The sequence below is a fragment of the Fukomys damarensis genome, unplaced genomic scaffold, assembly GCF_012274545.1.
Source record: "Fukomys damarensis isolate Sample0158 unplaced genomic scaffold, DMR_v1.0_HiC HiC_scaffold_12, whole genome shotgun sequence".
Lineage (NCBI taxonomy): Eukaryota > Metazoa > Chordata > Mammalia > Rodentia > Bathyergidae > Fukomys > Fukomys damarensis.
This window is the reverse complement of record NW_022900924.1, coordinates 16,395,879-16,421,703: the sequence shown is the minus strand read 5'-3', so window position 1 is coordinate 16,421,703 and position 25,825 is coordinate 16,395,879. Positions and strand designations below refer to the sequence as shown.

Sequence of the window (25,825 nt, the reverse complement as noted above, 5' to 3'; positions counted from 1 at the left end):
CTCAAACTTATGCCAATCCTCCTGTCTCAGCCTGAGTGCTGAGACCACTGGCATGATCCAAAACACTCAGCTATTTTGTTTTTCAGATGTTTAAACTGTAGCTGGGTGTGGTGGCGCATTCCTTCAGTCCCAGCACTGGGGAGGCTGAGGCGGGAGAATTGCTGTGAGTTCAAGGCCAGCGTGGGCTTCATAGTAAATTAAAGGTCAGCCTGAACTACATAGCAAGACCCTGTCTCAAACAAACAAACAAAAAAGAAGTTAAAATTTCAAATGCTTCCCCATCCCATATGATTTTTAGACAACCATCTAAACAAAATTCACAAGTGTCTCGGGAGATTTGTCATCAAAAGCAATGAAGCTGAAGGAGCTTTGTAGCCAAGAAGTACTGCTAACAACCTTAAAAACAGCTCTGACCAGACGGGGGATTTAGTTCAGTGGCACCACACCTACCTTGCAACTGCAAGGTCCTGAGTTTGATCCTCAGTACAAAAAAAAAGATAGCTCTGACCAGCTAGTATTTCAGAAAAGAAGAAAAAGTCTGTTGTGAGAAAGCACATAGGGAGAGACTTTCAGACCAGGGAATTTAATCCTGTGGAGTCTTCACTTACTGTGCCATTTTCAGTGACAACCCCCACCCCACCCCACAAGCCACACAGTCCTTTTATTAGCCTGTTAATTTTCCTCACTTCAATGATTAATCAAGTCTCCAGATTTGGAGATGACAACCTGATGGAGCCATGCTCGGCAGAAAATGCAGTGATTTGCTATCGCTGACTACAACAGCACACATCACATGATCCAGTATTCCCAGCAGTTCATCTTTCTGCAATCATTTCTTTTCAACTTGCTTCATTTGCTCGTGTTTAATGTATGATGCTACATCATTTACTCAATGCTCTTGATTTCACGTTCTAAAGCATGAATGTTAATTCAAATCAAAACTAACGTACTCCCCAAAATTCATCCTCTTCAAGTTTTTGTATAGATCAATCCTCATTACAAAAAAAAAAAAAAAAAGATGTGATTTTTGAAAATGGGACCATAGCTAATTAAACCAATAGTTTTTTTTCCTAACCATGGTTTCTCAGGATTCTTAGAGGCTAATCTGTCTGTTGACACTCCAGGAATCCAAAAGACTGAAAAAAAAAGAAGAAAAAGAAAAGTGTATGGTTATGAGGAGGGGGCTTTCAGGAGACAATATTTATATAACTTGTGCGTAAAGTAACAACTTTATCATGGCTTTAAAAAAAAATGAAGGCAGGGCCAGGTTTTAGCTCAGTGATTCTGCTGCCTGTCTTGAAAGCACAAGGTCCTAAGTTTGATCCCCAGAAAAAACAACAAAAATGAAGGCAGTGTAGTAAAGGACTAAGGAGCACAGCAATATTATTTGCAAAGCTTTTAAATAAGGCAATCCCCCCAAACACACTTCTGGAAGTTAAGTCACTTGTTTCATTTTACCTTAGAAAGGTAATAAAATAGTGATACAATGACTTTATAATTCACAAGGCAGAGCTGGATGCCAGCTAAGATACACACAGAAGAAAGAATTCTTTACTTTTCATTGGAAATCATTGTGTTGTGCAGGGCCAGAAATTTAAAGAAACCCAGCCTTTTGTTTTTCCTCCTTTTCTTCTTTTGTTCCCGTTTGGGTATGAATTTTGTGGGCAGGCTGTAGTTTCAGGGCCTCATAGAAAGCAAAAGATTTGAAATGTGCATTTAGAGATGCAGGAAGGGGTCAAGGTGGCTATGTGTACTGCAGCATCGGGAGAGTGAAGGGCCCTTTGCAAGAGACTGTCAGAGTACCAGGAGCCTTTCAGCAAAACCCCAGAGGATCAGACTCATTCATATTGCCATGGCTGTCCTCTGATCTTAGAATAGGGACGTGGATTCTTGTGGAGTTGAATCAGATATAGACTTAACAATACTCACTCCCCTATTACCAAAAAGACAATTTCCACAAGGTAGGCTAGGGCTGGAGAACAATACAAACTGCAGACCCTCATGTTTACAAGCTATTTCCTCCATGCTTTCTACACGATGACTTGAGCATAATTCTCAGGAGGAAGGAATTTTGCCTCTAACCAAGAAATTTGGCAGCATGTAGAGACATTTATCACATCACAGATGGAAGCTAACTGTATCTTGTGGGTAGGGACCAGGTATGCTGCTTATGAAATAGGTATTTGGTCTTTGTCAAGCACACAAGCACTTAAACCCTTGGAATCTCCAAAGTGATGAGTGACTTTCTGTATGCTAATGAGTACATTGATGAAGACTCCTAGTCTCCTAGACTTGGGTTTGGATAGGCTAGAATGGCCTCACCAACTTGCCTGGCAGTTGTTTCTGTGTCAGCTGGGATCTTGGGGGCAACTTGGCCACGCATCTCTACTCATTCAATGGTGGACTCCAAATTCCTAAAATCAGCAAGGGAAGGCAAGCCCCATACACAGGCACTTTTCCAGGTTTATACCTGTGTCCCTTTTTCTAATATCAGATTAGTCAGAGTAAGACATATGACCCAGCTTAGATTTGCGGGGTGAAGAACAGACACCATCTCTTGATGGAACAGCCACAGAATCACTTTGTAAAGGATGGGATGCAAAGGAGGAAAGAATGAGCAGCCTTTTCAGTAATCATCACAGTAACAGATGGAGTATCTGAAAATTAGCCCTCCCCCAATTATTTTTGGGGGGTCGGTACTGGGGTTCAAACTCAGGACCTTGCACTTGTGAGGCAGTAGCACCACTGAGCTAAATCCCCAGCCCCTATTTTCCTACCCTTAACCTCCATTTTTCCTTAGAATTCATTCTTTGACTTTGGGGGACACAAACTCAGCATGTCTGACATCTAGGATGTTGGGAGTTACATTCATTTCCCTTATATCATTTCTGTACCATTTGGAGGCCCCAGTGAGATCACTGGGTGGAGAGACCACCAAACTCCAAGTGATCAGGCAGATGGAACTAATGACAAATGTGCTAGACTCCTTTTAATGAGGTCCACCAGACCCAACTTGTAAAGAGAATTAATTACTGCTAAACCACATGACTTAGATTAACTGTCTGGAAAGGGTCCCTGACTGCAATCTGCCCAAATGGATTCTTCTCAGCTTGAAGCAGTTAAACAGAAACTACGCCCCTTCTCACCTCTTTGAAGTTAGGGGTACCTCTTCAGAGGGGAGATGTTATAAACAGCCAAGTTAGGGAGAAATACCATAGGTGCTGGGGATGTAGCTCAATTGTGCTGTGCCTGCCTGGCAAGCAGAAGGTCCTGAGTTCAATACCCGGTACTGGGGAAAAAAAATACTGTAGGTGTTCAGAGAGGGCTAAGCCCTTGAGGAAGTTGGTGCAGAGAATGAGAACATATTGAAGTGATGGCTAGAGACGCACCTGAAGAAGATGAAAGTCACAATGGCCAGATTTGCATACTTCCCTAAGGGATTGCAGAAGCTTGACATTATAGCCCTTCTGGGACCTCTTTGGGGGTGGGCCACCTTCTCCCATCCACTGATACTAAAACCACTAAGAAGACTAAAACTACAGATTCTCGACTAAGGTTAATGATGTCATTCATATGCCCTTCCACTATTGGATCAATACTACCTAAGAGACTACACTTGTAATCTTATTGGTTGATTATAGTTTTTACCCACATTGTACCCACTGCTTCTGACTTTGCTTTGGTTTTTTCTCTCTTTTTTTTTTTTTGGTTTTTTTGAGACAGGGTCTCACTATGTAGTTGAGACTGACCTGAAACTCACTATGTAGCCCAGGCTGGTCTCAAACTCACAGCGATCCTCCTGCCTCAGCCTTCTGAGTGCTAGGATTACAGGCATGTGCCACCATGCCCAGCCCCTGACTTTGCTCAAAGAAGTGGGCTCCTTGGCAACCCATCCAAGACTCCTCCTGTCTCTCAGGAACTATTCTTACTCTTCATTCCTATTCTCCAATACATTTTCAGGGGTTTTTTGTTTTTGTTTTTGGTATGGGGGATCAAACTTGGGACCTCATGCTTATGAGGCAGGTATCAGCACCACTGAGCTAAATCCCCAGCCCTACATTTTCCTACACTTTAAAAAAATAGAAATTGCAAAACGGGTTGTCCAGAAATGCAACTGCAAGACTAGAGAAAAAGTCATCCTCATTGTCCCTCATCAGTGATGAGGGGCTATGCTAGATGTTCTTAAATCATAAGACACTTTTCAGAAGTACTGTTGTGGACATGTGAAAGAGCAGTGTGTGCACTGGGCTGCCAAGCCCTGCTTGTACAGATAAGATATGGCCACAGCTCATGGTAGAATACATGCCCAGGATGCCAAGGCCCCAGGTTTTATCTCTGGCACCAAAAATTAAATTAAGGTAAAGATATGAAAAGATATAGAAATGGGCCTGAAATTGAAATCAAACCTGAAAATTTCAGCTTTCATCAAGATGTTGGGATGGTCTATGTGTCTCTGGTTTTCAGTTTTTCTTCTGCCAGGCCTGACCATACCCTTTGACCTCACATTGTTGGGCAATATTATTACACCACTTTACAAATGCACCACATAGTCCAGGCTGATCTTAACAGTCATTTCCTTTTCCCACTCCTTGAAGGGCTTTGGTCATTAGCAGAATCCTCAACAATACCAAGTTATATAGTGAGTATTGAAAATGTTCAGATAAATGAAGGTCAGAGGAGAGGAGGTCACTGGGTGTGGCGGCACACACCTGTAATCCCACTGAGGCAGGAAGATTGCTGTAAACTCAAGTCAAGGGGTTACATAGTGAATTCAAACCCAGAGGTTGTCTCAAAAATAGATAAATAAAGAAGTAAATAGGGGCCAGGGTTTTAGCTCAGTGGTTTCAGCGCCTGCCTTGCAAGCACAAGGTCCTGAGTTCAATCTCTGGTACCAAAAAAAAAAAAAAAAATGAAGAAGTAAATAAATAAAAAGAAATTGTAGGAGAGTAGTAGAATGAAGGCAAATGAATGTAAAGAACTTGTTTGCTTAGGTGAACTTGTTTACTTAGGTTATTTCCTAAGCACATCCAACTTGATTTATTGTTTTTTTTTCCAGTACTAGAGATTGAAACAGGGCCTTAGGCACTGAGCTACACACCCAGCTGTCCAGCTGGTTTTATTTTTTCTTTTGACACAAGGCCTTGCTAAGTCAGTGAGTTGCCCAGGCTGGGCTCTACAGTGTGATCCTCCTGCTTCAGCCTCCTGAGTAGCTGCAATTGTAGGCATGGGCCACCGTGCCTAGTGTTTCAGTGATATTAAAAGTTTATTCACAGAGTTGGACAACTGTCACCATAGCAAGATTTTATTTTTTTTCTCATTTTTTATTAGTACATGTTTGCAGTACATAATGTTTACATTCTTTTTTTTTTTTCTCCAGGATTAGAATTGAACTCAGGACCTTGTGCATGCCAGGCAGGCACAGCACCACTGAGCTAAATCCCTGGCCCAATGTTTATCTTCTTTATGCAGAGTTGGTACACATAAATAACACCTTTTTTTTTCCAGATTGGATCTTTCTATGTAGTTCATGGTGGCCTGGAACTTACTGTGTAGCCCAGGCTGGCCTTGAACTCACAGCAATCCTCCTGCCTCAGCCTCCAGAGTTCTGAGATTACAGGCATGCACCACCACGCTCTACATAACACATTTTAATTCCTTTTCTCATCACCTATTCCTCCTCTCCCTCCATCTCTTAATCCCTTCCCATTTGAGAAACATCTATCTCCCTACTTCCTATTATCTATCTTTTATTTTGCTTTTTATTTATACTTTGAGTTTCTCATACAAGAGAAATCATGCAATATGTAAGCATATGTGCCTGGTTTATTTCATTTAACATTATGGTCTTCAGGTAAACCAGAGTAAAACTTTAGAACATTTTCCTCACTCCAAATGGAAACCCCAGGTCAGGTGTGGTGGCACACACATGTAATCTCAGCATTCAGAAGGCTGAGGCAGGAGGATCTATCTCTATGAGTTCGAAACCAGCCTGGGCTACATAGTGAGTTCTAGGTCAGTCTCAACTACATAGTGAGACCCTGTCTCAAAAAACCAAAAAAAAAAAAAAAAAAAAAAAAAAAAAAACCCAACAAACCAAACAAACAAACAAAATATGTATAGATTCACACTAAAGAATTCAGGGCTGGAATGTGTGTGAGACTTAGCTCCTCTTCTCTGAAGCCCAGTCTCTGCCTGTTGCAGCCTCTAGGCCCAGAGTCTTTGCGCTTTCCCTGCGGGTCCTTCACCAGTCAGCACTTTTCCCTGCTTCTTGTGCTCACAGCCCTGTGCCTCCGGAAGCCACGCTCAGTCTACCCCAAAGCAGCTAATCCCAGGATAATCCAGACTCCTAGCTAGGACAAAGTTCAGGAATAGCCAGGTGCCCTCAATCTGATGAATCAAGATGTGAGGAGAAAGCAGGAGTGGTGTGGGCATTTCACACACATCTCAGAGGTTTCCAGGAGCTCCAGGCCTCCTTTCTAACTAGGTTGGCAATCCCTGGAGACAGAATTTTAGCCCAAGTTTCAGAGCAAATTTGGGCGTCCCATCTACTCAGAAGGCTGAAGCAGGAAGATCACAAGTTTGAGGCCAGCTAGAGCAACACAATGAAACCTTGTCCCAAAACTTCTTTAATCTCAAAAAAAAAAAATAATAAAATTCTTGGATCTCTTCCCTTTAAGAAATGGAGTTTGGGAGATAGGGGAAAAAGAAGAAACAAGATATAACACGTACAGATACCAATTCTTTATGATGAATGTTATGTATTTCTAAAATGTATCAATAAAATTTTTTTGTTTTTTGAGACAGGGTCTTACTATGTAGTTGAGACTGACCTGGAACTCACTTTGTAGCCCAGGCTGGTCTATAACTCACAGCGATCCTCCTGCCTCAGCCTCCTGAGTGCTGGGATTACAGGCGTGCGCCACCACACCCGGCTTTGTTTTGTTTTTTGTTTTCCAATAAAATTTTTTAAAAGAAAAGAAATGGAGTTTTGCTGGGTGGAGTGGTTACATTCCTGTAACTCCAGCATCTCAGCATTGAGAGGCTGAGGCAGGAGGATTGCTACAAGTTCAAGGCCAGCCTAGGCTACACAATGAGACATAGTCTCAAAACAAACAAACGAAAAACAGAATGGCTATTATGCAAGACTCAAAAACAACAAATGCTGGCATGGTCTTGGGGAGAAAGGAAGTCTTCTACATTGCTGGTGGGAATATAAACTAGTAAGACAATAGAGATCAATATGGAGATTCCCCAGGAAACTAAAAATAGAAATTTCATTTGACCCAGGTATATCTCTTTTGGGTATCTTCCCAAAAGTGTTAAAGTTGTCTTATTATAGGGGTACACACATCCCATATTTTACAGCAGGACACTCTGTAACAGTTAAATGATGGAAGCAATCTATATATTAACCGATGAATGAATAAAGAAAATGTGGTTTATAGATACAGCACAGTACTGCTCTGCCATAAAAAAGACAAATTTGAGTCATTTGCAGGAAAATGGATGAATTTTGAAACCACAAATTTAAGTGAAATAAATCAGATATGGAAGGTTAACTATCACATGGTTTCTCTAATATGAGAATAATGTATAAATGAAGAGCAAAATAAAACAGAGATGGTAGGAAAAAGGAAGGTAGACTGTATCCGTGGGAAAAGGATCAGGAGGAGGGAGAGGAGAGAATGAGAGAGGATGTCGGAGAGTAAAAATGGTCAAGAAGTGACACATATATAATGTACCAGTCCCTCAAGATGAATGTAATTGTTGAGTGTTCCAGGCTGGGTATGATGTGCACGCCTATAATCCCAGCACTTGGGAGGCTGAGGCAGGAGGATTGCCCCAAATTCATTGCCAGCCTGGACTACACAGTGAGTTCAAGGCCAGCCTGCACTATATAGCAAGATCCTGTCTCAAAAAAGAAAAAAAAAAGTACCAAATATATAATAAAAGGCAGGAAGGAAAAAGAAAGTTCTGCTTATAATCCCAACATTCTAGGAGGCTGAGGCAAAGCATTGTAAATTCAACCCAGTCTGGGCAAACTAGCAAGACCCTGTCTCAAAATTTAAAAATGTAAAAAGCTTGGGAAGTAGCTCAGTGTGAAAACCCTGAGTTTCAGTCTGGGTTTATGACTCAGTGGCAGAACATATGTCTAACATACACATGGTCTTGAGCTGGGCTCAGTCCCATTACTGGCCCTTTTCTGATAACAAAGATGGCCCCCAGGAGCTCCATGCTTCCTTCCAAGTCCATTCCAAGAGCAAAAGTTCCAGGGCTAATGATGACTGGACAGGGCTGTGTCACATGGTCTTTCATGAACCTATCTCTGTTCTCTAGACTAGAACAAGCTGACTGGCCAGGCCTGAGGCACATGACTACTTCCAGAGTAGGAGTTGACTACAGGCCAAGAAAGAGCAGAAAGGTGGCTCCCCAAAGGAAAGTCACTCTTAGAAGGAGAAAGTGATACAACATCTCTACTGAAGAAGTTCAGTGTGTTTACTGCTTCCTGTGAACATGTCCATGTGTCCTCCGGTCAATTAACAATCCAGACATTCTATTACTTCCTTGAGCGTCTACAGATCACTTTCCTATCTTTTCCTGCCAAACTTTTGGTCTACAATGGCTGCTTGTCTTCCCGACTTTGTTGTGCCCTCTTTAGTCTCAAGTAACAAGCCCTGCCCTGCATTCAAAGCGCTGCAGCAGTGGTCATCAATGACCCAGTACCCTGTGCTGCTCAAACTTGAGATCTTCCTGTTTCAGCCTCCTAGGTAGCTGGGATTATAGATGTGCATCATCATGTCTGGTGGACATGATGTTTTATTAGTTAAAATTAAGAACTCTAAACCAGGAGTAGTGGCTCATGCCTATAATCCCAGCACTTGGGAGGCAGAGGCAGGAGGATTGCCTCGGGTTAGAGGCCAGCCTGAGCTACATAGTGAGTTCAGGGCAAGCCTGAACTATAAAGTGAGACCCTGTCTCAAAAAAAAGAAAAAAAAAGAAAAAAGCAGGGCATGGTGGCATATGCCTGTAATCCCAGCACTCAGGAGGCTGAGGCAGGAGGATCACTGAGTTCGAGACCAGCCTGGACTACGTAGTGAGTTCAGGTCAGTCTCAACTATATAGTGAGACCCTGTCTCAAAAAAAACAAAACAACAACAACAAAAACAAAAACAAAAAGCAAGAAAAAAGAAAACAAAACAAAACAAAAAAACAAATAAAAAATGTCCAACATCTTTAAGCCATTAGGGAATGCAAGTCAAAACCACACTGAGACTCCGTCTCACCCAGGCAAAATGATCATTAGCAAAAGGTAATGAATAAGTGCTGGCGAGGATGTGGGAAAAAAAGATCCCAGCTACACTGCCTATGGGAATGTAAATTAGCATAGACACTGTGGAAATCAGTACAGAGGCTCCTCAAAAACCTAAACATAGAGCTACCATTTGTTGTTGTTTGTTTTTTTGGGTTTTTTTGGTACCAGGGATCAAAGTTGGGTCCTTGCGATTGCAAAGCAGACAGTGGAAGCACTGAGCCAAATCCCCAGCTAAAGCTACCATTTGATCCAGCTACGCCCTCCTTGGTGTAACCCTAGGGAACTGAAGTGAGCATACCACAGTGGTCCCACACACTCATGTTTACCGTGCCACAATCACCACGGCGGGGATAGGGAGCCAGCCTAGGGGCCCATCAACAGATGAATAGATAAAGAATATGTTACACATCTATGTCTGTATATTTATTTATTTTTGTATTAGAGTATTATTCAGCCATAAAAAAGAATGAAATTTTGTCCTTTGCAGAAAAAAAGGATGGATCTGGAGATCACTATGTTGAGTGAAATAAACCAGACTCAGAAGGACAGGGATTGCGTGCTCTCCCTAGTATGTGGAATCTAAGAAGAATGACAGGAATGTAGAAAGACTGTTATTGGACAAGAGGAAGGAAATGAGGCAGAGAGGCATATAAAAGTGGGTGATGGGGACAATGGATATGGTCAAAATGCATTATATGCTTCAAGCTTCCTTAAAAAATGTAAAACCAAGGGCCTGGGATTTAGCTCAGTGGTGCTGCTGACTGCACCGTAAGCACAAGGTCCCGAGTTCGATCCCTGGTACCAAAAAAATAAATAAAAATAAAAAGTGAAACCAGCCAGGTGTGGTGACACAGGCATGTAATCCCAGCACTTGGGAGGCTGAGGCAGTAGGATCACTGTAATTTTGAGGTCAGCCTGGACTACCTAGTGAGTGCAAGGCCAGCCTGAACTGCATAGTTAGACGATCATGTCTCAAAAAAAAAAAAAAAAAAAAAAAAAAAAAAAGAAAAAAAAAAAAAGTGAAACCAGGGAGGAAGGTGTGAAAGGGAGGTGGTAGGGGGAAATGATTAAAGTATAATATGTGCATGTTCAAATCTGCCCAAAAAAGTCATCCATTAAAAAAAAAAGAAGTGATAAATGTTTTTTGCATTGTACTTTTTTTTTGTACCAGGAATCAAACTCAGGACCTTGTGCTTGAGAGGCAGGTGGCAGCACCACTGAGCTAAATTCCCGCTCCAAGTGATAAATGTTTAAGGAGATGGAAATGCTAATTGCCCTGATGTAATCATTACACATTATACGCATGTATCAAATTATCACAATTCCCCTTAAGCATATGCAATGATTATGTATCAATTTAAAAAATTTAAGCCTGGCATGGTGATCCACGGCTATAATCCCAGCACTTGGGAGGCTGAGGCAGGAGGATCACTGCAAGCAAGTTGAAGGCCAGTTTGGACTACATAACATAGTCAGTTCAAGGCCAGTTTGAATTACACATAGTGAGACCCTATCTCTAAATTAATTAATTAATAAAAAGAACTGGTTTTTTTTTGTTTGTTTCTTTTGCTTTGTATTCACTTCCCCAGCTCCAGGAGAACCATTTGAGGGGCTATACACTCAGTGACCTCAAGGATGCCTAGGGTTCCTCCCTCCTCCCTCACAGCCCCAACCCCACCCCTGCCATGCAGTGCTTACTTATCTAGGCCTTGGGAGCTTGGAAACTATGTCCTGAGTACCCTTGTGTTAGCACCCTCCAACCCACTGGCCCAATACAGGGCCATATCTTCCCGTCAGCGCCTCATCCCCACTCACCCCTTCTTCCTGGCTCTGCAGTAGAGGTCTCTTTCCAAGCCATCTCCTCCTGCTGCCTGGGCAGGCGTCTCCGTTTCCTCCCTCTTTCGGATGAGGAGCAGATTGTTTGGTGAGGTAAGATACTGTCTTCATTCCCTACCCGGGTTTTCTTTCTAACCCCACTTAGCCTGTATGAGCTTCCTGTGGCCCTGGTAACAAACCGCAACAAACTCAGCGGACTAAAACCATACATTGGGACTATCTCCCAGTCATAGGGTGTCAGAAGTCCACAAGGAGTTTTATGGCCTAAACTCCCAGTGTGGACTGGCAAGTCCCTCCTGTAGGCTCTTAGGGAGAACCTGTTGCTGGCCTTTTCTAGGTGGAGGGGCGGCCTGGGCACGTGGCTGTCATCAGCTCACCTCTCCTTCCGCTTCCACGGTCACAGGACCTCCCAGTGATTCTGCTGTCCTGTTTCCCGCTAGATGTGATCACATCTAGAGTCCCCCAGATAACCCACGATGACCCATTTTAAGATCATTAATAGAGCTGGAATCCCAGCACTCAGGAGACTGAAGCAGGAGGGTCATGAGTTTAAAGCCAGTCTGTGCTTCATAGTGAATTTGAGGCCAGCCTGGACTACCTATGAGATCCTGTCTCCCCCGCCCCTCAAAAAAAGGGCATCAGGGCAATTCCTTCTTCAGAGTACCTTTTGCCATATAAGGTAAGAGTCACAGATCCCAGGGTTAGGACTTGGATGCCTTGGAGGGCTAATACTCTCCCCAAACACGACACCTTTGGGTGCTCTTGCTGTTTCCTCCACAGAATGACCCTTTCCACCTGCCAATCTCTCTAACTCCCAGGCATAGTGCAAATGGCTGTTCTGTGCTCCTGAGCTTTTCTAACCCCACAGCTGGTAGAATTTGGGCACCCTTTTTATGTTCCCAGAGAAGAGCATTATATGATGCTGAATCATGTAGCTGATTTGCATATCTTATCATGTGTTTGCTTGTGAGATCTTTTGGATCAGGGACTCTTGCTTGACTGTCTTTATTCTACCATCTCATAACACAGCTCACATATGCAGTTAATAAAGTCTACTACGATGTCTTTCAACCTCTGGGAAATGAACTCAGGAACTCACCTATGCTAGGTAAATGCTGCCCCACTGAGCTACCCTCAGCCAGGGATGAAGACCCACTTTGCAGTGGGGTGGTTTTCTAGTGGATGCCAATTATTTTCCCTGCTGGGCCCAGCACTATTACCCCGATTTGCACAGTAACTACCTTCCTTCCACTGGGGAATTTCCCCTGCCAGTCACAGTGCCCTGATCACAGCTGCCCTAAAGGCCACAGCATTGACCATATATACTATCACGAGGCCAATCAGAACCACAGTGATTGTTGCTGATGGGAACACAAGACGTAGATGGGGCTGCTCATGGAGTCTGGAAGAGGAGGTAACCTTGAGCTCTGGCAGGAGCAGAGCCTGGAGCTGTATGGGTTCGGCTGCTCCCAATCACCCAGCACCTGGAGAAAGCAAGCTGGCCTGCAGAGGGACAGTGAGGCCAGCCCAGAGAAACACTGAGCTCAGGGGCCAGTGAGGCCAGCACATGTGGGACAACAGTCTCCAGGGTCCGCTCCATCTTGGCTTCCCTTTATGAGAGCCAAATGACTTCTTTTTTTCAGCTGAAGTTGGATTTTTTCTTTTCTTTTCTTTTCTTTTTTTTTGAGATGAGGTCTTGCTATGTAGTTCAGGTTGGCCTTGAACTCACTGTGGAGCCCACGCTGATCTTGAACACGTGATCCTCCTGCCTCAGCCTCCCAAGTCCTGAGACTATAGGTGCAGGCCACCAAGCAGAGTGAGGTTGCATTTTTGACACTCATACCAGAATGAATTTTGACTAATACAGGCTATTAGCAATGGGGTACTTGTAAGACTGCCATGTTAAAATTTAGAGAATTATTGATAAACTATTTATGAATATGAATAAATTTCTTATATTTAATGAAATCTTATTATAACTTTTAATTGGCATGAATAGTATTAATATTTATATTTGGGTAGTAGTTATTCACAGTCAAGCAACTAACTAGATTCAATCCATTTATAGACTTTTTATTAGTTTTATTAGTAAAAAGACCAATAAAAGTGTTTAGATCTATCTGTACCACCAGTGGTACAAGCTGCCTATTGGAACAGTCATACATGTTCCACCAGTGGTTCAAGCCAGCCAGAAAGTGTTCATGGGGCTGAGTTTTACAGTATGGGATATGGATGATGTGCTAGAGCCGGGTAGTGAGGATGACTACACAACCATGGAAATATAAAACATGTCATGGAACTATGTACTTCAGAGTGCTAAAATGGTAAATTTTATATATTTTATCACAATAAAAAAATAGAAAACACATAGATAATTATGTTAGCTTTTCATCACTGTGACAAAATACTTGCAATAACATAAAAAGAGGAAAGGTTTATTTTGGTTCCTGGTTTCAGAGGGTTCAGTCCTGGGTCAGCTGGCTCCATTGCTGCAGCAGAACATCACGGTGGAAGGGGTGGAACAAAGCAGCTTGCCTCATGGCATCCAGGAAGGAGGGGTGGGGAGAGACAGAGACAGAGACAGGCAGAGAAGAAGGAGTTGGGGACAAGATTTCTATCACCTCCCAGTAATGCCATCAATATCAGTGACTTAATCTACAGACTAAATCAGAGCCCTTATGACCCAACAACCACTTATGTGAAGTCCATCAGCAGGCAACCAACCTACTAGCACATGGCCTTTGATGAAATTTCAGATCAAAACCACAACAATAATTTATCAAGATATAAACAAACAAAACAAAATAAATGAAAAACCTGGTTGTTTTCATGAACCCTGAACTGAGATATCATGACCCTTGCCCAAGCCTACTTAACCCTCTGCTTTAAAAGACTTAATCTTGAACCAAACTTCCAATTCACAAGAAATTCTGACCTTGCCTTAACAAAGCAACTACCAAACCCACTGACACACCAAAGAAAGACAAAAACAAAACAAAAAAAGTAAAAGTTTGCCAACTCCTGCTTCAAAAGACTAAATAAATTCTCCCTATGGAGGAAGCTTTATACAACCAACTAAAGGAGCTTACAAGTAATATTTTGAGGTACTGAGGATTGAACCCAGGGTCTTTGCACTGAGCGACAGCCCCAGACCTTTTTATTTTTTGAGACAGGGTCTAAGTCACTAAGTTGCCCAAGCTGGGCTCACACTTTTGATTCTCCTGCCTCAGCTTCCCAATGTGCTGGGATTATAGATGTGTGTCACCACACAAAGTCACAAGTAATTTCTAATGAATGCCAAGGGAAAACTGTGATGTAATACAAAGTACAAAAATAAAACAAAAAACCAGGAGACATGATCTGTGGATCGGGAGGCCTGTCACAGATTGCACAGATTTGGTGTCTGGGTGGTGATTACACAGTCCTGTTCTATTTTCTTTTTTGTGGTGGTAGGGTTGGAACCCAAACTCAGAGCTTTCATATGCTAAGTAAGTGTTCTAAAACTGAATTATACTCCCATCCCCTATATTCAATTTAAAAAAATTTAACAGATGAGCTGGGCATGGTGACACATGCTAGTTAATCCTAGCTACTCTGGAGGCTGAAACAGGAAGATCACAAATTCCAGTCCAGCCTGGACAATTTATGGAGATACTACCTCAAAATAAAATAAAAAGAAATGGGGATCTAACTCAGTGGTAGAGACTTGTTGCTGTTATTGTTTGAGACAGGGTCTCATTATGTAGTTCAGGCTGGCCTTAAACTGAAATGCACCCTAGTCTGACCTGAACTCATGGCAATTGTCCTGCCTCAGCCTCCCAAGGGCTGGGATTACAGATGTGCACCACCGCATCTAGCAAAGGTGGGGTGGAGGAGTAGGCTCTACTTTCAATCCCCAATATGGTAAGGTAAAAGAAAACAAAAACAAAACTCATCAAACTGAACAGTTAAGATCTGGATGCTGTTGTACGGTAATTATGTCTCAAAAGTAAAAACACATAAAATTTTTGTACTTTCTATTTTCTTCTAACATTTAGAATATATCATAAATAGAGGATACATGGAAATATGTACAGAAGTGAGTTGCAGCACACAAAAATAGGTATTAAATCATCATATATCTGACATGTTCTAATACTACAAAAAGAGAACAAATTCTCACAGCACATTTACATGTAGATACACATAGCACTGACTTACACCTTCCAAGTTGAGACTGCTTTTTTTTTTTTTTTCTGAGACAGGATCTCACTATGTAGTTGGGACTGACCTAGAACTCACTATGTAGCCCAGGCTGGTCTGGAACTCACAGTGATCCTGAAAGAATTAAAAGCATCCTATCTCAGCGATGTATGCTCTCCCATGTTTATAGCCGCAGTCTGTAATAGCTAAATCTTGGAAACAGCCCGAATGCTCATCAACTACAGATGGATAAAGATGTAGGATTTTTTTATACAGTGAAGTACTACTCTGCCATAAAGGACAAGCTTGAGACATTTCTAGCTAAATGGATGTACCCTGAGACCATACTCTTTTTTTTTTGTTTCGTACCAGGGATCGAACTTGGGACCTTTCGCTTGCAAGGCAGGCAGTGCAAATCCATACTCTTAAGTGAGACACATGGGATACACATTTAAATACTGCATTGTTTCTTTTGTGTGAGAAACCAAAGTGGAAATAAGGACCAAGATAAAAATGTATACTGGGAAATGGAAAGAATGTTCAAATGAGAAGAGGGACAAAGGGAGAGGGTGGGGGAAAGGAAAGAAGGGACAAGAAAAAAATAGAAAAAAAAATGGAAACAAAGCTTTCGTAAATAAGAGGAAGAGGGATCAAAGAAAGGGGAAATGGGGAAAGAAGAAACGATATGTCAGGTACAGGTACAAATTACTTATGGTAAATGTTATCATTATGTACATCTAAAACTACTAATAAAGGTTTTGCTCTAAAAAAAAAAAATGTCCTCAGGCCTGAGGATTTAGCTCAGTGGATTTAGCCACCTGCCTCACAAGCGCAGGGTCCCAAGTTCGATCCCCGGTACCAAAAAAAAAAGTATGGTCATTAAAAGATTAAGTGGAGAGTCAATTAAAAAAAAAAAAAGTCCTGAGGGCTGGGGATTTAGCTCAGTGGCGCTGTGCCTGCCTCACAAGTGCAAGGTCCTGAGTTAGATCCCCAGTGGTGTTGGGGAGGGCAACCCTGGGATCAATCCCCTATACCACACACACATACTCTCTCTCTCTCTCGCTCTCTCTCTCTCTCTCTCTCTCTCTCTCTAAGAGAAAGCTCCAGGAGAAGCAGGGAAAGCTTTCAAACTCCCCAAACTTTCCAACTTCCCCAAAAGTAGTCTTAACTCAGTGTCCTCTTTTCTCAAAGCAACAACAGAATAGGAAGGGGTTGCCGAAAGCTTTCTCCAGGTGCCAATAACAGATAGAGCAGTCACCACTCAAATCCATTACTGATTGTTAACATTTTATTATTTATTTGTTATTGTTGTTGTGATTGTTAATATTATTTTGTTTTTTGGGGTTTTTTTTTTGGTACTGGGGATCGAACTCAGGACCTTGTGCTTGCATGGCAGGTGGTGGCACCACTGAGCTAAATCCCCTGCCCCTTATTTTGGTTTTTGAGACAGGGTCTTGCTGTGTAGTCCAGGCTGGCCTCAACTCACAGTGATCCTCTCGCCTCAGCCTCCCAAGTGCTGGGATTATAGGTGTTCACCACCATGCCTGGCTCTCATTTGTGTGTGTGTGTGTGTGTGTGTGTGTGTGTGTGTGCGTGTTTGTGTGAGACCCTCCTGCCTCAGTCTCCTGAATGCTGGGATTATAGAGGTGCACTACCAGGCCAGGAAATTCCTAATCATGAACAGAATGTGTCCTGTACATTTTTCAAGTTCCAAAGGAGGCAGTGGAGTGGAGTGGGGCCGAGGCCAGATTTGGAGACTAGGGGGTCAGATGAAGCCGAGACTGAGCAGTGCCTTTATCACTTATCAGCCAGCTGACCTGAGTCAGGGCTCACCAAGTGCCACTCTGTCTCCTCTGAGCCCAGGCTTCCTGCTGTGCAAGATGGGATGAGTGTACACATCTGACAGGGATGTGCTAGGAATGCACGAATGATATGTGCCAAGTGCTCAGCAGTGCCCGTGGTTCCCCAAGGAGGGATTTTGCAGATGTGAGCTGGCTTTGGCATAAACAGTTAAACTTCGGGAAGGCCTCACTTCCATTCCGATTCTCAGCAAGTGCAAGGTGACTAACAGCTCTGGGCTTCTTCCAAACTGGGCAGAAGTTTAGTTCTGTCTCTCTGGGTTGTTTAGTTGGGGTGACCAGTCTCTTGGAGGGACATTCTAAATTTGTCCCCATTACAAAGGCTAGCAGTAACCCAATAAGGGTTCCTATAAGACTGTTATCTCAGTACGTGAAAACTGTTTTGTTTGGTTTGGTTTTTGAGATAGACTCTACGTAGCCCAGCTTGGCCTTTAATTTGCTAGGACCTCCTGCCTCAGCCTCCCAAATTCTGGGATTACAGGTGTGCACCATTCTACTCAGCAAAAACCTTTTTTTTTTTTTTTTTTTGTATTGGGGGGATTGAACTTGGGACCATACTTACAAGGCAGGCAGCAGAACCACTGAGCCAAATCCCCAGCCCTAGCAAAAAACATTTTTAAGGAGTGAACTCTGTGGGCCACAAAAGGTCTTACTGGACAAGAGTTGGACTTGGTCATCGTTTTCAGGACTGTTTCTGAAAGCAAAACATTCTTATTTACAACTGTGAGGAGCAGAGGGTCTACAGGGAGAACAGAACTCAGCTCAAAGAGGAAGAAAGACAGGAGCAAGTTTTAGCATTACTCAGGCCAAACACAGCCTGGAATCTCAGTGATGAAAGTGAAGGATAGGAAGCGACGAAGAAAGCTTGCACAGACTTTCAGGAAAGATTCTGGGCCACGACACGGGGCCTCCTCTGTTTGGGCCAAGAGAATTCTGGCAGCAGCCCCCGGCCCAGGCATGTCCCTGCATAATTGAAGTCGGGTGTGCTGGGAGGAGGGTGGCTGGAGGCCTCTGCATTCTTCCAGGCTGCAGAATCCTCAGTGTCCTGCAGTTGGCCGGGTTTGGGATCAAAGCCAGTTAGTGTTGATTTTCTGCAGCGTGGAAACAAATGCAATGAAGCTGTTTTCCCAAGGCCTGCATTTTGAAAGGAGGATTTTCTTTTACCCCCAAAGGACAGGTGTGTTTGGGAGGCAGGGAGTATAATATGGTTCTTGTATTCCTTTTTTTTAATAGAGCTCACAGCTTCTGTATGAGCATAAACAAATCAGAAAATGAGTGGGTACAGCTTCAGTTAAGGCTGTATCTCTAACCAGAGATGATTTATTTTTAAAAATTGCTGCTGGGAGACCCTCTAGAAGTGTGTGATAAATCACATTTTAGTTGCTCTCTGTTGGAATGTTTCCAAGAGAAAACTCTAGTCCTAAAAATTTTCTGCTGACTCTTCTTCACTTCTAGGTCTTTCTCTGTGATTACTTCTTTTTACTCCAGAAATCAGTTTGTATTCCTTTTCAGTCAGCACTGAAGTTCTTTGGTGCCAAGCATTATGGTAATGATGTAAAGTGACATGGGGTAAGTTCTGGTTGTAGAAACACTTCATTCCTTATTCTTTTACAGGGGACTTGATTTTTGAGGTGCTCTGGTCAAAGTCTAAAATTTTTAAAAAAGTCTAAAATTTTTGCCTATGAGACCAAGTCATTGAGAATTTACATTCAGGAATTCATACAGCTAAACGGAATCTCAGTGGGCTCTTTATTATTTTTTGGTGGCTGTGGGAATCAATAGCACACATTACTTACTGAGCTATGGAGCCAGGACTCTTATTGTTTGTTTGAGACAAGATCTCAGCAGGTAGCTTAGGTTGCCCTCAAACTTATGACCCTCGTGCCTCAGCCTCCCGAGAGCTGGGATTACATGCCCAGGTTAATGCTCTTCCTTTATAAACAAGGAAACAAGTGTGAAGTATATTTGGTCTGGGACCTGCTGCTTCTGAGCAAAGTATGGTAAATGATGCCTCCATCTGGAGGCCAGACCAGAACTGGTTCTCTCCTTGGGTACTTATGCTCAGTGCTATGTTCAGACTTTTATTATTTGCTTTATACCAGGGGCCATCGATGTTGGGTCTTGTAAGCTTTTAGGTTGCAAAATTCTGAATGTGATTTTACTCTTTCACTTTCCCTCTTGGACTAACCTGCTTGCATTAATTTTGAGGCAATCTTGGGTTTCGGGTCAGGGGATTTAGAGCAAGGTCTGAAAAGAAACAAAGCTGCTTTAGTTCATTTAGTCAGCATTAGCCTTAGAGTAGCAAATGTTATCTGCACCAGCACAGCTCCATGCCAAGTACCAAATCCACATTTGCTAGATGATTCCAGTAAGATGTTTTTGACCCAGAGCCATTCAACATTAGGCCCTGAAGGCCTGCAATCATCTTGTAGAAAAGATTGTTCATCTCTTCTTTAATGAGGCAAGAATGCAAAATCCAGAGTAAGAAATGACTGCAGACCAGCTTTCATGCTCTCCTGCTTCCAGGAATACATGAGATGACTCCATGTCCCTGAAGAGGATACCTAGGTTTCTCAAGTACAGCTTTCAACGTTAGTCCTTGTGCTCCGAGTATGTGACCCTTCCAGGGACAGCACACATTTCAGGAGCTCAAGGTAAAGAAGGGTTTTCATTAAAAAATGAAAAGGTAGTGTATGGTTGAGTATCACATTAGTCATAAAGAGGCCACAACCCCTCTTTAAAAAAATGAGAGAAGCCTTATGTAATTTCTCCTAATACTCAAGTGCAAATGTTTTTGGTTTGCTCCGGGAAGACCACAGGACATTTCTGGGGAGATCTCAAGTTTATATCACAGAGTAGGAGACACATGTCCTTTGTCACTTAGTGCTTCACTGTAACTTAAAATTTTTAACTTTAAAGGCTGCATCTGTTGGTGCACTATGCAGATATTCTAGAAGTCCTCATAAAGAATTTTCATAGCAAGAACGGGGATTTAGCTCAGCGGTGCTGCACGAGCACAAGGTTCTGAGTTCAATCCACAGTGTGTGGGGTGGAGATTTTCACAGCCATGGTGAAAGGGGACAGGGATGAAGCTCAGTGGGAGGGTGCTTGCCCAGCAGATGCAGATGCAAAGTCTTTGGGCCCATCTCCAGCACAGAACGACAGAAAGGGGTGCGGTGGCGCCAGAGGGCTGCCACAGAATACCTGGTGGTGCCTTAAGCTTTGTAAGGTGATGGCTGGGTCTTTGGGTAGCTCAGATGTCCTCTGTAGCATCAAAGAAGCAGGAGCTGGTTGGTCCTTCTGACTGTGAATCTCCCTCTACAAAAGGAAGGACTATAGCTATATCTCAGAGAGAGCAAGTTTCCTACGAATGTTAAGGGCGATTTTTGCAGCCAAGTGTTGTGGTGCACACCTGTAATCCCAGCTACTCAGGAAGCTGAGGCAGGTGAATCCCAAGCTTAAGGCCAGACTGGGAAATTTAACAAAACTCTACCACCCTCCTCCCAACAAATAATTTTTTAAAAAACATATGCCCTTATAGCCAAAATATGCTACCAGCCCAAGCACTGTGGCATTGTGTATGGCCACCAAATCTTATGAATTGACCTTGGACCAGGTTTTCCAAACAACAGAAGGGTGAGGTTCATTTGGAATGTGCGAAAAGCTCACCACAGCCAAGGCTGTCTGCATGAGTTTCCCAGCCTTTGGATGAGGACACTTTTGCTATGCAAACAGGGACAGGTAGTAGCTTCAGGTGACTTACATTACTCAGTGTATCCTAACAGGTCACATTTGTTTACAAAAACAAAAACAGTCTCAGCTTGGTGTAGGGACTAGAAAGTCACAGGCATATGAAATTGGTTGCTTTTCGCTTTCAAGAGCTGTATGTCTGAGTCTTTCCTTACCCTAAGACTCCAAATTCAGATATTTCCCCTAGCTTATACACCTGGCTCTACGTTTTTTTCCCCCTCTGGGCCCCCTCTGGGGTCCTTCTCCTTTACCTGTCTAGAGTGGCTGGTATTACAGGCCTGTGCCATGGTTCAGGGACTTTTCAGTAATTTAGGGTGCTGGAAGAAAGGGTTGAAAGATGGAAAATTTAGTGGTTCACTATAATGTTCAGTTGACTTTCAGCTTCTAAATTCAGGCCACTGTTTCTTAGATCATTGGATACACACACCCAAAACAAATGTCAGAGATAACAAATTTCACACCTGGCAGAGTAATTTCAAAGTTTGTTATTTTAATACAATTTTATTGTGCAAGGTAGTAGGGGGCATATTGTGGTTCATTTCCATCCAGAAGAAAACACTAACAGTTTCTATCTCATTTAATTTTGTCAAATTCAAATGTAACTTTTTGACTTTTGAAATAGTATTTTCCTTGATTTTTTTTTTTTCATGGAAAGTTTCTTTCAAACCTTCAAGTAGTTTGGAAACATTTGCCTATTTGCTCATCCCTCTGGGCACAGCCTTCCCGAGCTTTTATTCCACCTGTGCTGAAAGACTCTGCTCTCCAGCTGGTGGCAGGGCTGCTTGATAGAGGCGATCAGAATGAGACGAGGAGCAGCAAGCTTTGCAAAGTACTTCTAATTCTCTTAATTAGTATGCTACGATCCACCCCAGCTTCTGCAAGGTCAGACATGCAAGACAAGTACTTGGTCAAAACAGCAGGATTCTAACCAGTGCAAAAATAGATTTTAAATAAAATAGAATCTCTATAGGAAAGAGAATTAGGTTACGCTTTGCATTCCCACTCTTGCTTTATGCTATCTGTATATTTAAATCCATGGAGTGTTGGTGTGCCCTAAGTAAAAAGGTCTAAGTGCATTCATTTTTCAGTTACAGGTGAGGTTTTCTGAGAAACGCTGTAGCACATCCCACAGAACTGGATGCGATTAGCAATGCAGTTGATGTATTAATAAGTAACGTGTAAGACATTTAGGTCAAAGGGGATGGGCCCCAATAAGTCTTAAAAATAAAATCCAAAACCTTTGGCTAATTATAAAGCAGAAAACAAGACCCATCATTTAACAGTATCCCTTGCTAACCTAACCAGCTACCTATTCTACGAGCTCATTTCCAATGTGGATCTTGCTTTAATTTTGCTCCATTTCTCCATGTTAGGAATTATTTGATGTTTCTGGTTCAAGAGAAAATACACAGACCTCTATTGGTCCACAACAAACATTACCTGACTGTTTTAAAGGGGGCTCTGTTGAAATTCTAATTTCAGGATTTAAAACAGCCTTTGGTTATATCTTGAAGGCATAACTGAAACTCTGCCCAAGCTCCCTCTAGCTGCAACCTGAACATGCAGCCTGATCTTTTGTAAACATTCAGAAAATACTGATCCTAGCAAAATACAGAATTAGCTAGTCAGAAGCCTCTCTCTACACTTTCACAGGGCTGATAAAGTGCCTTGCTTATTCTTGCTAGATGCCAGGAAATCCACTCAGATTTAAATCCTGGAGTAGCCATTAAACCTCTCTTATTTGAGGTGCAAAAACAAACAAAGTGGAACGCCACTATTTTCCAACACTGGGTCTACTCAACCTGCCCCAGGCTGCTTGTTTTTCCTGGCTTGCCCCAGAGGAAGAAGAGATGGCTGCTGATGACAAGCCAGTACTTCGTTTACAACCCAGCCTCTCTTCATACAACATTCAAGCAACCCTTCAAGTCCCCAGAGGAAGGGAGGGATAGCAATGATAGGACACTGATGCTAAGGAACCTTCCTAGCTCCTCAGCAGCCACTGGGAACCTCCCTTTAAAGCAGTAGCTATCACCTTTGGGAGGTTTAGTGCTTCACTGCTAGGTAACATTACCTTTGAGGTTACAAAAAAACTTCATGTCTAAACTTACTGAGAACTGAACGTCAAATATTCCAACTCAATAAACACAACAGAAAAATGCATAGCAGAAGTGGGGCATCTACCAAGCAGGAAGGCAAAATGGTCATTAGAATGTCTGAGGTTAGTGAACTCTTACCACCTTTGAAAACATTGCCCATGCCATCAGCTCTCCTGAAAGCAGCCTCTACTTTTACTATACCACACACTAGCAAATGAAAGAGCCAAACACTGCGGCTTGATCCTCACTTGTACTTATTAGGGGCCACCCTCCCATTCAGCTGAAGGTCCCAGCACACGCTTGCAGTGCCAGGAGGACAGTCTCAGGGACTCTTTCTCAGCAGGTCACTTGCCCCTCTTATTGCGGCCCTTCCGGGATGGCACTTTCCCATTGCCCCCTGAAGAGGAGGGGCTGGAGGCTGAGGCCATGGGGATGTTAATCTGTCCCTCCTGGATCTCCTGTCGTGCCTCAGCAGGCAGGTGGCTGATCTGCTGCTGCGCCTCCAAGTAGAACATGACGTCTCGCAGCTGCTCCTGGATCTCAGTGATCTGCAGGTCTTTCTGGTCACACGTCTCCTTCAACAACCTCTCCTCCTCCTTCAGCTTGTTCTGCAGGAGGACCTGGTTGGCTCTCAAGCATTTGTTCATTTCTTGCTCCTCCTGGAGCTCAGTTGTGAGTTTGGCCACTTTTGTGTTTAGCTGAGTGCACCTTTTGCAAAACAAGGGAAGATAACAGCATGTTTTTCACTTGCTGACACAGACTCCCTTCTGCACTCGGACAGAACAGCAGCCAGGACCTCAGAATCCATTTCCAGCAGGCCCCTCCTCCCATGCTGCAGGAGACCACCACCACTGCAATCAGCTATGCGAAGCAAGAATTTGACTCACGTGGACTTTCAGGATGCTTTTTTTTTTTCCTTTTATTTTTGAGATAAGGTATTGCTATGTAGTCCAGGCTGGCCTTGAAGTCACTGTGTAACACAGGCTGGCCTCAAACTTGCAGCAATCCTCCTGCCTTAGCCTCCCAAGTGCTGGGATTACAGGCAACCAACTCAAGACACTTTTTAAAGAATCAGAAAATTTTCAGTAGCAGAAATGTATGACTCATGGTAAAAACTACTGCTTCTCTGCTTGGCAGTTGTGGCTAAATAGGTGCTTCAGAGATGGTAGCCATGATAAAGAAGTTATGAGGAACAATGACATTCTTGGAGAGTCAAGGGCTCTGACTTCATTGGATTTGCTGGAGAAGAAAAGGTGTTTATGTCTAACCAAAGGGTTTTCAAGAATTGGGTGAGATGATTCTTGATGCCCAATCTTACTCATAAGTAAAGAAGTACAAATTAAAACACCATTTGGAAGCCCATTTTCGTGTATCAGAATGCCAAAAAGCTCAGACACAGGAAATAAGGTACTCTTACATGCTGGCACTGGAGTGTGAATTGGTACAAACTCTCTGGACGTCAACTTGGCGATAAGTACAAAAATAAAAAATGCACATCGCTTTGACACAGCTAATCTGCTTTTTTAATCTCAAAGAACAGATATACTTGGGGTTGTGCAAAAAGACAAATGAAGAAAGATGCTTATTGCAAGAATGCTTATAGAGCTGGCTGTGGTTGTATAGGCCTGTGATCCCAGCACATGGGGAGGCTGAGGCAGGGAGACTGCCATGAGTTCAAGGCCAGCCTGAGCAACATAGCGAGATCATTTAAAAACAAAACGAAACGAAGTTTATAGAAGTGCAAGACATGAGAACTAGTTAAAATTATTATGTTCCATCTATCTATACCACAAAGATCATCCAACTGTTATAAAGATCAAGCTAGATCTAGATCTGCCAGTATGAAAAAGCATCTCCAAAACCATACTTCTTCAAAGGAATACTTTTTTTTTTCTTGGTAGATAAAAAGATGATGTAGGTGAGATGTTTATATACGTGGAGCTAAAGGAAACATAAATATTCACAGGTACTGTTGATACTGTTGTTACATCTAGACAGCAGGACACAGGAGGTAAAAAGAGTAACTTCTAGTTCTAACTTCGTCTTTAACTCACTTAAACTTGTTAGGAGGCTTTTTAATTTTTTGGTGTACTGGGGATTAAACCCAGAGTGCTGAGCTTTATCCCTCCCCCTTTCTGATTCAGGGTCTCAGCAGGTTGCCTAGTCTGGACTTGAACTTTTGACCCTTCTGTCATATTCTGATTTCTATTAATATTGCAGTGTTGTTTTTATAACAAAATTTTAGGGCCGGGGATTTAGCTCAGTGGTTCCAGTGCTTGCCTCACAAGCACAGGGCCTGAGTTTGATCCCCGGTACCAAAAAATAAATAAAATAAATAAATAAATAAATAAATAAATAAAAATTTTAATTAGTTTGTTTGGGATGATGGAAAATTCTGGAAACACTGTGGCGATGGTTGCACAATACTGAGAATGCACATAATAACACTGAGTTGTATGCTTTAAAATGGTTAAAAAGTTTGATCCGGTACCAAAAAATAAATAAAATAAATAAATAAATAAATAAATAAATAAAAATTTTAATTAGTTTGTTTGGGATGATGGAAAATTCTGGAAACACTGTGGCGATGGTTGCACAATACTGAGAATGCACATAATAACACTGAGTTGTATGCTTTAAAATGGTTAAAATGACAAATTTTGTGTGGCAAATACATTTTTCCACAATTAAAATATTAAACTTGTTTTTGCAGTACTGGGGATTAAACCTAGGCCCTTTGACCCTTGCAGTCCTCCTCCTTCAGCTTCCCAGAGTGCCAAAGTTGCAGA

The 25,825-nt window shown here is 42.5% G+C and overlaps 1 protein-coding gene across 3 annotated transcripts in view; it reads right to left on the bottom strand.

The window, feature by feature from the left end:
* Positions 1-9,863: 9,863 nt before the first annotated feature.
* Positions 9,864-25,825, bottom strand: part of Brap (BRCA1 associated protein) — a 43,322-nt gene continuing 27,360 nt past the window's right edge. The window contains exons 12-13 of one of the 3 annotated variants that reach the window (XM_010604481.3): positions 11,129-11,211; positions 9,864-9,892 (exon numbers count right to left, since the gene is read on the bottom strand). In XM_010604481.3, coding sequence (XP_010602783.1) covers positions 9,879-9,892; positions 11,129-11,211 — 97 coding nt within the window. In that variant the 3' untranslated portion in view covers positions 9,864-9,878. Of the gene's footprint in view, positions 9,893-11,128; positions 11,212-20,007; positions 20,509-21,569; positions 23,745-25,825 lie in introns of those variants that run through there. The other 2 variants (XM_010604482.3, XM_010604479.3) reach the window with 2 other exon arrangements.